General features: G+C 25.8%; 1 protein-coding gene across 1 annotated transcript in view; it reads left to right on the top strand.

Annotated features, from left to right (window-relative positions):
* The window catches only part of LOC117170672 (ras-related protein Rap1), a 103,636-nt gene extending 91,825 nt beyond the window's left edge, over nucleotides 1-11,811 (top strand). Inside the window, exons 3-4 of the mRNA XM_033357601.1 lie at nucleotides 640-921; nucleotides 10,795-11,811. Of these exons, the coding sequence (XP_033213492.1) occupies nucleotides 640-921; nucleotides 10,795-10,884 (372 nt within the window). The 3' untranslated portion in view covers nucleotides 10,885-11,811. The remainder of the gene's footprint in view (nucleotides 1-639; nucleotides 922-10,794) is intronic.
* Nucleotides 11,812-13,871: the final 2,060 nt, after the last annotated feature.

Below are 13,871 nucleotides of genomic sequence, written 5' to 3'. Positions count from 1 at the left end.
CAAAGTTTCAGCTCGATATTTTATTTACAAAAAAAGTTTTTAGGTTCAAAAAAATATTCAGTGAACTGAAAAACTGTGGTCGGTAATATAGGTATTTAGCTGCGTCACATGCCCTTAAAAGTAGTTTTCTTTCGACTCTTGCATTTTTCAAAGCTTGAGACCGATATTTTATGTATAAAAAAAGTTGGAACGTTCAAAAAATGTTGAGGTTCAGAAAAAAAATGAAATAATTTTCAGTGAAGTTCCTACCAAAATGCAGTGCCTAAACGTACTTTATTGTACTCTAATACGTTTCCCAAAGTTTCAGTTCGATATTTTATTTACAAAAAAAGTTCTTAGATTCAAAAAAACATTCAGTGAACTGAAAAACTGTGGTCGGTAATATAGGTATTTAGCTGTGTCACATGCCCTTAAGCTTTTATTTTCAAAAGAGAAAATTCCCCCCGTGTTTTTAAATCTCTCGTTTTTCAAGATAAATTCCCCTATTTTGCCTACAAATTAAATTTGAAAATCTTTAAATGTTTGCTACCTAGTAGACTTTGGACTTGAAGTTAAAAAATTGATCTAATATGTCACGCATTTGAGAAATGTTCAAATTCGAGTGAAACAGAAATTATATTGTTATTTATTTGTCTGCAGGAACAATTCACAGCCATGAGGGACCTTTATATGAAAAATGGCCAGGGTTTTGTGTTGGTTTATTCGATAACGGCGCAGTCAACGTTTAATGACCTGCAAGACCTCAGGGAGCAAATCCTGCGGGTAAAAGACACAGATGATGTGCCGATGGTATTGGTAGGAAACAAATGTGATTTGGAAGACGAGAGGGTAGTGGGCAAAGACCAGGGCGTCAACCTTGCCCGGCAATTCAATTGCGCCTTCATGGAGACCTCTGCCAAAGCCAAAATTAATGTTAACGATGTAAGTATATGACGACACGAGACGATAAAATTAACTTATCTAAGAGAGCTTCATTAAATCATAAGACAAAGAATATTTCAAACATTTACAAGGCTTTAATCGCATTTAAAAAAAAAAAAGTTCAATTAATCGGTATTTCATTAGTTATTCAGGGCGACTGCTGGATCGGGAAACTGGGAAAACTGGGAAATGACAGTGAATTTATTTCTTGGCCGGGAATTTGTACTCATTTTTAGAAGAAAAGAAAACTGTTCTAGTTGGATTTCAACGACTTTTTTTTTAAATAACCAGTTGAATTTTTATCTTTTTCAATTATGATAGCACTCAGTTTGCAATGCCAGGGTGGCCGCTGAACCGGGAAACCGGGAATTTTCTGAGACCGGGAAATGACAGTGAATTTATTCCTTGACGGGGAATTTTTTCGAATTTTCTGAAGAAAAGTTTGCCCAAGTTTGATTTCAACAGTTTTATAAATAATTAAAGTATAAAAAAGTGTACAATAATTTATTTGACAAAACGATTCTAAATCCGTTGAAAATTTGAGAATTCCCAGATTGTAACTGTTTGCATTCGAAAGTCTTAATACGAATTGAAATTAGTATAATATCATTTATTCCGATAATTTTATTTTTAAATAACAATTTTAATGATTCATCAATAAAATATTTTTAATTCAAAGTTTTAGGTCTTCCTTTATATTTATTTAATTATATATTATTCTTATTAGATTCACTGTTCATTTAAGAAGAGTAAATGGCACACAAATATATGTAAAAGTAAACAACTTGGAACTGAATTGTTTTACATAGAAAGCTTTTAATCTGTAGAATTTCGAAGAACTTTTCAACTTTTAACGTTACTTTTTGAATCGTTCTGTCTTAAAAATGTTTATTTTTCTAAGTGAAATTGTTAAATTTTGACGTATAAATAGGAATTGAACACTTATTATTTGTAAACAAAATTTGAGCAATTTCAAGAGATATTTCATAATTTTGAAAAGATTCAAAATTAATGAAAAACTTTTGGGAAATCCTGCAATTTAAAAAAAAATTCTTAAAATCATCCAGGTTCTGGTTTGATCATTTTGGAAATCTCTTAAAATCTTTTTAAATTTTCTATAATTTTTCAAAATGAAAAATTCTTTTCAATTTTCCTGGAAATCTTAAGAAAATGTTTTTACTCTTTTTAAGCCTTTCACAATTCTTAAAAAGTTTCTACATTTTTTTGTCGAAATCTGAAAAAGTCTGCATTTTGTTTTAAAAACGGCTGTAGGTATTTGCACGAAAATTTCGGTACGAATAGCCCAATTTTTTCGGGTTACAAACTTCGTGTAAATGATTTGAAATCATTTCAAGTTCTAAATTTAATTTTGATATTTTAAAAACTTCTAATTATCTCTTAAGATTACTCTAATTTTTTCTACAAATAATAAGTGTTCCTATTGTTATTTATAAATTCAAAATTTAAGGATTTTTTTTTTAATTCCCAGGATTTTCTAAAAGTTGTAGGAAAAATTCAATTCATTTAAAAATATGTTTAAACGTTTCGAAAAAATTTCAATAATGATTTTAAATTTGGAAAAATGTAAAACCATTTCTAGATTTCTCAATGTTTAGAAATACATTTTTTAAGTTTTTGAAGGATGCTTAAACTATTGAAAATGAAAATAATTTAATTTCTATTTTGAACAATTGTTAATTAAATTTTTTTTAAATTTGTCTAGCTTAAAATTACTTAAAAATATATCGTTTTGACACATTTTAAAGTTCATTGCTTGATTCTTTAACTTAAAGTATTGAAAATATTAACGTGGATTTATATTTTTGAAATTTAATCTGAATCTTTGAACTCTATAATTTTTAAAAGTTTTAAATTTTTCAGTTAATCTGCATTTCATTAAAAAATTTCAATTGAAAAGTGTTAGTGCCTTCCATTTATTGTTTATTGCTTTAAATGGAAAAATTTTTAAAATAGAGTTCAATTTTTTTAATTTCATTGAACATGGAAAATGTTTGCGAACCGGGAAAAAACAGTGAAATGACCGGGAATTTTTCTCTTCGATTAAAGCCGCCACCCTGAATGCGTAATTTGAAAATCCTTTACTTACCAATTTTCCATTTTGGATTTCAATTTTCAAGCGTTAGAAATGCAGCTTTAAAGACTTGAAAAATCAAAAATTAATACTTGGTGGTGTTTAAAATCGACAATTTTGCATAACGACTTTTTTAGTTGATCAAATCTGAATATAAATTATAATGATTTTTAAAATTGAACCATACATTAAGGATTAAGATGTGAATAATAATTGATTTTACAAGATGATTCGGAATTGTTTCAAATTTAAGAATTTGCAGATTTTAACATTAAAAATTAAACTGTTTTAATTGGAAATTCTTGCTAGATAAACAAATGTAAACGCCCAATTTAACTGCAATATAATATATTCAAAATTAAAGGATTTTAATAAAAATTACAATATTTTCCAGAAAAATAACTAATACTTTTAATTATAAATATAATTATAAGTCAATTATTCAAAACTTAACAAAAAACTAAACTTAGAAAGTTACAATTTTAATTTTTTTATTTAAAAAATTTTAATAATAATTTAATTTTACAAGTAAAATTGTTGAATTTAGATGTCTAATAAATATTACACACCTATAATCCTTTAAAAAAATCTGTCTATTTATCCCAATAAAATCCGGTTATTTGTACTGAAATTTAGGTGCAAGTAGTCCACAGCCTAATTTAGAACAAAATATAGATTTTTGCAATTTTGGAACAAAAAGTTTAGTCGCTTTTTAAGAATTATGAAAGGCTTCAAAAGAATAAAAAACATTTTCTTAAGATTCCTATGGTAATTGAAAATTACATTTTATTTTGAAAAATTAATTTAAAGAAAATATTTAAAAAGATTTTCAAAATTGTCAAAAATGAATCTGGAAGATTTGAAGGAAATATTTTTAATTGTGCAGGATGTAACAAAAATTTCAGGTAGAATTCAAATCATTTAAAAATATGTTTAGAAGTTCTGAAAATATCTCGAAAATAATTTGAAATTTGAATGAACCTAAAACAAAATGTAGATGTTTCAAGATTTTGAAATAAAATCTTAAAGCTTTTTAAGGATGTTTAAACTTCAAAGTACAAGTAATTTAACTTTTAATTTAAGAAGTGTTCAGTTTAAGACAAAAATTTAATTGTTCAATTTTTAATATTTCTAACTTAAAATTGCTTAAAATGTTTTGAAATTTATTTTGAAGTTTTAAAATGATTTTGAAGGATTTAAAGTAGTTTAGGGTATTTTACAAGATTCCGAAGAATTTGCAATTTTTAAAAATTAATTTGTAGGATTTTCAAAGAATTTTGGGGAATTTTTTGAAAACGTTCAATGAATTTTTATTAGCTTTCAAACGTTTCAAGGGATTTGTAATATTTTCAGTTATTTTCAAAGATTTTGAAGAATTTAAAATATTTTAATGTATTTTCTAAAATGCCGAAAAAAATCTACTGGCTTCAATCATTTTAAGGGATTTCAATGGATTTTGGGTTTTTGTTTTTAAATATAACAGTAACTTTTGAGGGGTTTTAAAAGTCTCAAGACATTATGAACGATTTTAAATATTTTGGAGTATTTAAAAAAATTAAAGGATTTGAAATGTCTGATTTGAAAATGATATTTTCAAAGATTCCGAAGAATTTTTAATAGAACTCAATAATTTCAAGGGATTTCAAAGGATTTTAGGGTATTTTACATGATTCCGAATAGTTTTCAATTTAAAAAATAATAATTTGCAGGAATTTCAAAGGATTTTGGGGAGTTTTGTTGAAAAGTTCAATGAATTTTTATGGGATTTCAAAATTTTCAAGGGATTTTAAAGGATTGGAAATATTTTTAATTATTTTATAAGATTTTCAAGATACTTTAATATATTGCAATTTATTGAAGTGATTTCAAAAGATTTTAAATATTTTAGGGTATTTTCTAAAATTCCGAAAAAATTCACTGTCTTATCATTTTAAGGGATTTCAAAGAATTTTTTTTTTAATATTGTAGTAATTTTTAAGGGCTTTGAAAAGTATCAAGAGATTATGAACGGTTTGAAATATTTTGGAGTGTTTAAAAAATTAAAAGTTTTGAAATGTCTCAAGATTTCTTCAAAGATTCCGAATTTTTTTTGATAGAGCTCAATAATTTTAATGGATTTCAAAGGATTTTAGAGTATTTTACATGATTCCGAAGAATTTTCAGTTAAAAAAATAATAATTATTATTATTTTAATTTTAATTATTAATTTAATAATTATTATTTTTTTAATGGCTTTTAAAAGTTTGAAAGGGATTTTAAATAATTTGAATATATATCAATTATTTGAAGCGATTTCAAAGGATTTTTAATATTTTAGGGTATTTTCTGAAATTCTGAAAAAATGCACTGTCTTTAATCATTTTAAGGAATTTCAAAGGATTTTGTTTTAAATATGAGTAATTTTTAAGGGCTTTTAAAAGTCCCAAGAGATAATGAAAGATAATGAAAGATTCCGAATAATTTTTAGTAGAGTTCAACAATTTGAAGGGATTTCAAAGGATTTTAGGATATTTTAAAAACATTTAAGGAATTTTTAAGGGGTTTTAAAAATTGCCGAGTACTCCAATGGATTTAAAATATTTTAAAGTATTTAAAAAAATTCCGAAGAATTTTCAATAATTTCTTTAAAAGTAGATATGGAGCCTACAATATTTTTATTTTATGTACATTAGTGTGGTCTCCGTCATTTCAAAGAATTTCAGTGAATTTTTAAGAATTTAAGTAGTTTTAATGGATTTGAAATTATTAACAATAAAATTTTTTAAAGATTTTAAGGGATTTTAAAGAAATAAAAAAATTCAATGATTTCCTAAGTATATGCATAATTTTAAAGGAATTTAAAAAATGTTACATGGGTTTTTAAAAATTCTATGAGATTTGAGAAGGGTTCAGCGGATTTTAAGAGATTTTAAAAGCTTTCAAGGTATTCTAGTAAATTTCCAGGATTTCAGAAAATATCAGACTTGATAGAATTTCAAGCATTTTATATTTTAATCGATTGTAAAGAATTTATTCACAAGAAGTGGGAGATTTTGTAGGGTTTCAAAGGCGTGAAGAGATTTTCAAATATTGTTTGCGATTAATTAAAATTTATTTGAAATTTGACCTGAATTTTTACTAATTTTTCCTTAATTATTTAAAATTTTTTTCATTTTCTTGAATTTTTGCAAACTCATAATTAAACTTACTGAATTCAATTAATTTTTTCTAATTTTTGAATTGTTTTAAATTCACTTGAATTTTTTCATTTGCCTTGAATTTTGATGAATTTCATCGAATTTTTCTCATTTCCCTTTAAATATTCTCTTTAAATATTAATGGTCAAGGAAAGGGGAAAATTAGTGAAGGAAAAGTCAAGAAATTTGAAATGATAATTTTACGGTCATTTTGAATTTAGATATTTATGTTAGACAAAAAATCGAGTAAATTATTTACGTTAATTTCGTGTGAATGAAATATCAAATTGAAAGGTTTTATTAAATAATTACTGCTAATTGGCTCTAATGTAAGTGATAAGAGAGATAACTGAAAAGTAAAGTTTTTTTTAAGCGTATATTTTTAGCATTGACTTCATGGAGATGTACAACGGGCAACGTATGGTTTTGATCGCGAAGTCGCGGGAGAATGTATTTTTAACTTGTTTATCTAATTGAAGGACAGCTGTACTCACTCTTTTCTGTACCGTTTTGTGCATTATCAATGATTCCTAATCCAATGTTTCCTATTTTATAAACTTACATTTACCAAAGTTCAAACTGGATTTTGAAGTTGGGTCGTTCCCAAATTTCGGATGTCTCTAGAAAGATTTTTTTTTGTTTCTTGAATGTTTCATTTAAAGAAGAGTAAAAAAAAACTATTTTCCATCCAACAGACACTCTAACTTCTGATAAAAATATATAAAAAGCCCATAAAATTTTTTAGCAGGTCTTATTCTCGAGATAACTGAACCCATAAAAGTTTAGTTCTAAATTAAAATGAACAGTACATTTTTTTTTGGTTCTAAAAAATAAAAAATAAATGCAGAATTGCAAGAGAAAAAAAAATTGAATCTGAAATTATCCTTTTAAATCAAATCTCTTGCATTTATTAATTGATTTGTTTAGAATAAAAAAGTCTTGTGCGCTTGAAATTGGTCATTTTCAAATAGAGAATGTTGAATTCTTAATATTTTGATTAGAAATTGTTTAATTGCAATGTTGTAGGCACTTTCAGTATTAAGTTGTTAAATTTTGTTACAACTCCATTTTTTGATCTAATAAATTTAGAAAGTTTTTACTTTAACTTTCCAATTGCAAAATTTAAACGCTTTCATTAATATTGGTTAAAAATAGTAAAGTGCTTACCTATTAAATGTTTAAAATTTGTTATATTAATTAAATAAATTTATCAGTTTTAAATTTGTAGAGTTACCTATCAGACATGACCATTTTTAAAGATTTTTTAAAAACTTTTTAAATTTATATCTTATTCTAAAAATACATTTTCATTAGGGAAAATTTCAATCAGAAATTCCGAAAGCTTTTAAATTTGACATTTAAAGTACTGAACTGTTTTAATGAAAGTTGTCGTTTTTCGTAAAATTTGGTAAAAGCATCCGAATTCTAGCAAACAAGCGTTGTTTTTAGAACATTTTTGTATCATTTACCACAATTCCTTAAAAAATAAGGAGTAAAAAATGTACTTAAAAATACAATTTCTTGCTGTTGTTGGGAGATTTTTTTCTAATTTTAACAATTACAATCTTTTATTTTTGTGAATTAACGTTTTTGCATTATTGTTCTTTATTCTAATTGATTTTAGTTTTGTTTTTTTGTTTTGAAAAAAATACATTTCCAGAATTTATCTATCTTGAACGTTTGATATTTAATTTTAGCACATTAAAAATTGCTCGTTATTGGTATTGTTTTTTTCATTTCAGAATTTTTTAAATTGTAGATTGTTAAATTTTCAACTCTGAATTTTTAAATATTAAGATTTTGAAAGTTTTTAATAGCAAATGGACGAATTTTTTCAACTTAAAAATATCAAATCTTTCGCTCTAGAAATCTGCTGAAAATGTATTTTCATAAAAAAGTACCAAAGTGCAATTTCTTGCTACTGCACGAAAAAAATGTACAATTTAGGACAATTACAAAAAAAAGTTTTCACATTGTTGTTTTTTATTTTAATTCATTTTATGATTTTTTAAATACCTTTCAAAAAATTAATCTTTTTTAATGTTTGAGATTTAATTCTGAATTATTTAAATTTCATATTGTTCAATTTTGAACTCTGTAAAATTATAAAATAGTTTTTGATAGTTTTTAATAAAAAGTAGTCGAATTTTGATCATTTTACGTAACATTACAATTTTTTACTGTGGAGCCACGTAGAAAATGTATTTTCACAAGATAGCACAAGAATGGGAAAATTGTAATATTTGGTAAAAAATTGTTTATAACTATTTTTAAAATTTTTTGAGCTTCCTACAATTTCGTCCTACAATTTCTTTCGATCATTCGAATTTTTTTTATAAATTTGAACCATTACTTTTATTTAAAAAAATTACAGTTTTCACATTGTTTTTTTTTTATATAATTTATTTATTATTCTGAAAATACATTTACAAACATTCATTTTGTTCAGACGTTTGAGATTACAATGCTTTCGCGATATTAAAAATGGCTCAATGTTGTTATTTTTTGTTCAATTCTGAATTTATGAAATTTCACATTGTTAAATTTTTAACTCTGAAATTTTAAATATTTAAATTTTCAAAAATTGTACAAGTCTCCAAATTCAAACAAAAAGATTCTAGTTTCGAGTCGATTTTTTTTTTTGTAATTTTCTACGATTTAAAAAAAAAAGGAATTGAAAACAACTCCACAAGAAACTACAATTTTTTACTACCTTTAAAAAAATTGTACAAGTTTGGATAATTAATTGTATTTCAAAAAAGTTTTTATCTCGTTATTTTTTTATGGTAATTCATTCTATGGGGTTTTAAATACTTTTCCAAAAATTAATGATTTTTTTTAATGTTTCAGATTTAATTTACTATGTTTTTTCGATATTAAAAATTTCTCAGTGTTATTATTTTTTATTCAATTCTAAATTTTTGTAATCTCGTATTGTGAAATGTTGAATCGGCAAAATTGTAAAATAATGTTTGAAAGTTTTTAATTGAAAGTGGTCGAATTTTTTCAAAACCTTACGTAGCATTTAAAATTGTTTACTATGGAACCCTGTTGCAAATGTATTTTTTCAACAAACTACAAGAATATGAAAACTGTAATATTTTGTAAAAAATAATGTGAAATTATTTGTGAAATATTGTAAGTTTCCGAGTGATTATAAAAGAATTCTAGTTTCGAGTCGAATTTTTTGTAATGTTCTAAGATTTAAAAAAAATATATGGAAAAGAAATGTAACAGAAACTACAATTTCTTTCGATTATTCGAATATTTTTTATCAATTTGGATCATTACTTTTATTGAAAAAATTACAGTTTTTACATTTTTTTCTTTTATTGTAAGTTATTCATTTGTTTATTTTTGTGGAAATGAATTTCCCAAAATTGATCTTCTTTAAACGTTTGAGCTTTTATTTTGAATGTTTTAAAGATATTAAAAATTGCTCACGGTTGTTATTTTTTGTTCAATTCGGAATTCCTGAAATTTCATATTTTTTAAATTTTAACTGCAATTTTAAAAAGTTAAATTTTAGAAGATTTTAATTGAAAATGGTCGAATTTTGAAAACTTTATGTAACATTTAAAATGTTTTACTGTGTAGAACCCGTTTGGAAATTTATTTTCACATAAAAGTACAAGAGTGTAATACTTTATTTTAATATATTTTTTAAATGCAAGGAAATTATACCAGAAACTAAAATTACTCTCGATTACTCAAAATTCTTGATAAATTTGAACCATTACTTTTATTTTTTAAATTACAGTTTCCACTTTGTTTTCTTATATTGTAATTTGTTTATTTGCTAATTTTTGTAAAAATACATTTCCAAACATTAATCTTGAACGGTTGAGATTTTTTGGAGGTAACTAAACCCATAGAAGTGTCTAAATTAAAATGGACAGTAAGAGTTAACATTTTTTTTTTGTTCTAAAAATTAAAAAACATGTATAGTGGGATTTCAAAGGATTTGAAATATTTTCAGTTGTTTCAAAAGAGTTCGAAGAAGTAATCAATCATATTATTGATTACTTAGAATATAAAAAAACTATGAAAATTGAAAATTAATTTTTTTTTTAGATTTTTGTAGTTTTGATTATTTAAAATTCTTTATAAATTTGGAACATTACTTTTATTTTGAAAAGTACAGTTTTTACATTGTTTTCTTTTATTGTAATTAATTTATTTTTGTGAAAATACATTTCTAAATATTAATCTTGTTTGAACGTGTAAAATTTAATTTACAATTTTTTCAGGATACTAAAAAGATTCTGATTGTTGTTATTTTATTTTTTTGAATTCTGAATTCCTGAGATTTCATGTTGTTAAAATTTGGAAAGTTTTTAATTGAAAATGATAGAATTTAGAATTGGACAATATTATTTCACATATTCTTTGAAAGACTTTCGATTCAGAATTGGTTAATTCTTGAAGACTCTGTAATGAGTGTGGACTGAAATTAAAAGTTATCTACCCTTCATGAAATAGCCACAGATAGTGAATAATAAGCATAAATCATTTCAATGATATCTTAAAATTTTCTTACAAATATTCTCTCCGATTAGCCCGTTTAATCTTGACATGTTGTCGTTGTTGTTTTTGCTGTTGTAGATATTTTACGACCTGGTGCGGCAAATCAACAAAAAATCACCGGAGAAGAAAATAAAGCAGAAAAAGAAATCGGTGTGCCTACTCCTCTAAAGTAGTGGTGGCCTAGGCCATGTTCTCTCGCGTAATAATCAGAAGAAGGTCCGAATCCCAGTGGTTGGTGCGGGGAAAGGAAGGCAACCAGGATATGATGAAACTAGTGAAAAACAAAAAATTGAAGGGGCTGATAACGAATTAAATGAATAACAATGATAGGAAAAGAAATAAAGAGAGAGAGAGAGAGAGAGAAGGAAAGCGCATGAAGGCTGTAAAGCGAGATTGACGACTTCGAGAGAATAATAAGAAAGAAAAAAAAGGGGGTGGAATTATTGTATATACGTTGGTCCCGGGGTGGTTCGCGAGCTATACGCGCAGAGAATTGCGCAGAAAATTTAGAACAGGCCCCGAGACACCGGTTATCACTGTAGGAGTTTTGCATTAAAGAAAAAAGATGATTAATTAATATTATATATTATATTTAGGAGAAAAAAAAAGGAGAAATAAAATGTTTGGATGTGCGCGTGCGCTGGTCAAACGGCCACCATGAATCGTTCGCCGCGCACCTCACTTATTATAATATAATAAATATACATAGACGATACATGCATGATGATGATGATGATGATGATGATGATGATGATGGTTATTATTATTATGATCAATGCATCAAAATATTGATAAGTTATCAACCGTTTGTTTCTCAAACATTATATGTTTTTTCTATATCTCTCCGTATTAAAAGCAAATAATAAAAATTCAGTAAATGTTACATCGCGGTTGGTCTCTCTTCCCAAACACACACACACACACATACACGCAAGATCTCCCAAAAAAGAACTTTTTTGTCGATATCAGTGTCTGAATTGACAAACTGCTAGATAGTGGCGTATTCAGGAAAGTACTTCTCATGATGTATGTTTTTTTAAATACCGTATATTATACGATTTTTGAAATATAATAAATGTTTTTAGGCAAAATTTATTATTATTATTATTATTCTTTCTACGATTTTAATTTGTACTGCGTGAGGATAAAGGTGACAGTGACACTCTGTAGTTGATTCTTCTCCGTCGATATTCGACGGAGGGTGTTTTTATTGTGCAAGAGAAAATGTACGTTTTCACTTGTTTAATACGCGAGCACCACACTATTTCTAATAAAATGCATCATTTCACTGCAAATCGTGAATAATTGACTATTTGCGTGTTTCTCTTCAACCTCGAAAGTAAATTATATCCATGTGTTAAAAACGACCATGCGGCGGATCGGAAAACCGGGAATTTTTCAGAAGAAAAATCTGTCAACAGTTTTTAAAATAATTAGTTGAATCGATATAATTTTCATAATTTTCAACATCTTTTAATTGAAAGAATTGTAAAGTCCAGTCAAAATTAAAAGCGCTTAAAGTTGAAAAATGTTGATAAAAAAGAGTATTATTTTATCAACTGTATTCAAAACTAAACAATAATTTATTTGATGATACGATTCTAAGTTCGTTCAAAGTTTAAGAATTTCCATTGTTACTGTTTCAGTTCGAAAGTATTAGTCGTTTAAAAATGTAAAGGTGCGATTAAAACCTTGTAAACTATTTTAAACTTAAAAATAACTTTGATAATATGTTCGTAATTAATGGTTAGTATTAAATTAAAAATATTGTTTTAGTCTAAATGATTCACTTTTTAACTAATTTAATTTCAATTTTTTAAATAGAAAGCTTTGAATTGTTAAAATTTCGAAAAGCTTTTTAAAGTTAAAATCTGTAATTTCCTATTTAAAAGATGTTTAATTTGTAAGCGAAATTGTTGATTTTTTATGTACAAATAATAATTGAACACTTATTATTTGTAGAAAATATTTGAGTAATTTTAAGAGATATTTAGAACGGGGTGACCGCTGGACCGGGAAACCAGGAATTTTTGCGAAATTTCTGATGAAAAATTTGTCCAAGTTTGATTTCAACAGTTTTTTAAATAATTAAAGTATAAAAAACTGAACAATAATTGATTTGACAAATCGATTCTAAATCCGTCGAAAATTGGGGAATTTCCAGATTGTAACTGTTTGAATTCGAAAGTCTTAATATGAATTGAAATTAATATAATATCATTTATTCCGATAATTTTATTTTTAAATAACAATTTTAAAGATTCATCAATAAAATATTTTCAATTCAAAGTTCTAGGTCTTCATTTATATTATTTATTGATATATTATTTTTATTAGTTTCACTGTTTTTGGGGTCGCTGATCACGAATCTGAACTCAGATTTAGAAAATTCAAAATGGCGGATCCAATATGGCGACCTAAATTTGGAATATTTTTGGATTTTTTTTTAGAATTGGTATACAGGGGTTTTTTGGGGTCGCCCATTACGAATTCGAACTCAGATTTTGAAAATCCAAAATAATAATTAACAAAATTAGCAATGTGAACAAATTTTTAAAAAATTATAAAAAATTATAAAAGATAAAAAGTATTGAAAAAATTGAAATTGAATCAACTGCAACTATTATGCAACTATTTTTACACTACATTTTTGCACTAATTTTTAATAAAATCCAGAAAACTGTATTATTTTGGCCGCCATATTGGATCCGTCATTTTGAATTTTCAAAGTCTGATTTCAGATTCGTGATCAGCGACCCCAAAAACCTCTGTATACCAATTTTGAGAAAAAAAAATCCAAAAATATTCCAAGTTTCGGGCGCCATATTGGATCCGCCATTTTGAATTTCCAAAATCTGAGTTCATATTTGTGATCACTGGCCCGCAAAACCCCTGTATACCAATTTTCAGAAAAAAATCCAAAAATATTCCAAGTTTCGGGCGCCATATTGGATCCGTCATTTTGAATTTTCAAAATGTGAGTTCATATTCGTGATCACTGGCCTCCAAAACCTCTGTATACCAATTTTCAGAAAAAAAATCCGCAAATATTCCAAGTTTCGGGCGCCATATTGGATCCGCCATTTTGAATTTCCAAAATCTGAGTTCATATTCGTGATCCCTGGCCCCCAAAACCCCTGTATACCAATTTTCAG

This window comes from Belonocnema kinseyi, chromosome 4 (genome assembly GCF_010883055.1).
Source record: "Belonocnema kinseyi isolate 2016_QV_RU_SX_M_011 chromosome 4, B_treatae_v1, whole genome shotgun sequence".
In the NCBI taxonomy this organism is placed as follows: domain Eukaryota; kingdom Metazoa; phylum Arthropoda; class Insecta; order Hymenoptera; family Cynipidae; genus Belonocnema; species Belonocnema kinseyi.
The sequence above is the reverse complement of the archived record's forward strand: the minus strand, read 5'-3'. Positions and strand labels throughout refer to the sequence as shown.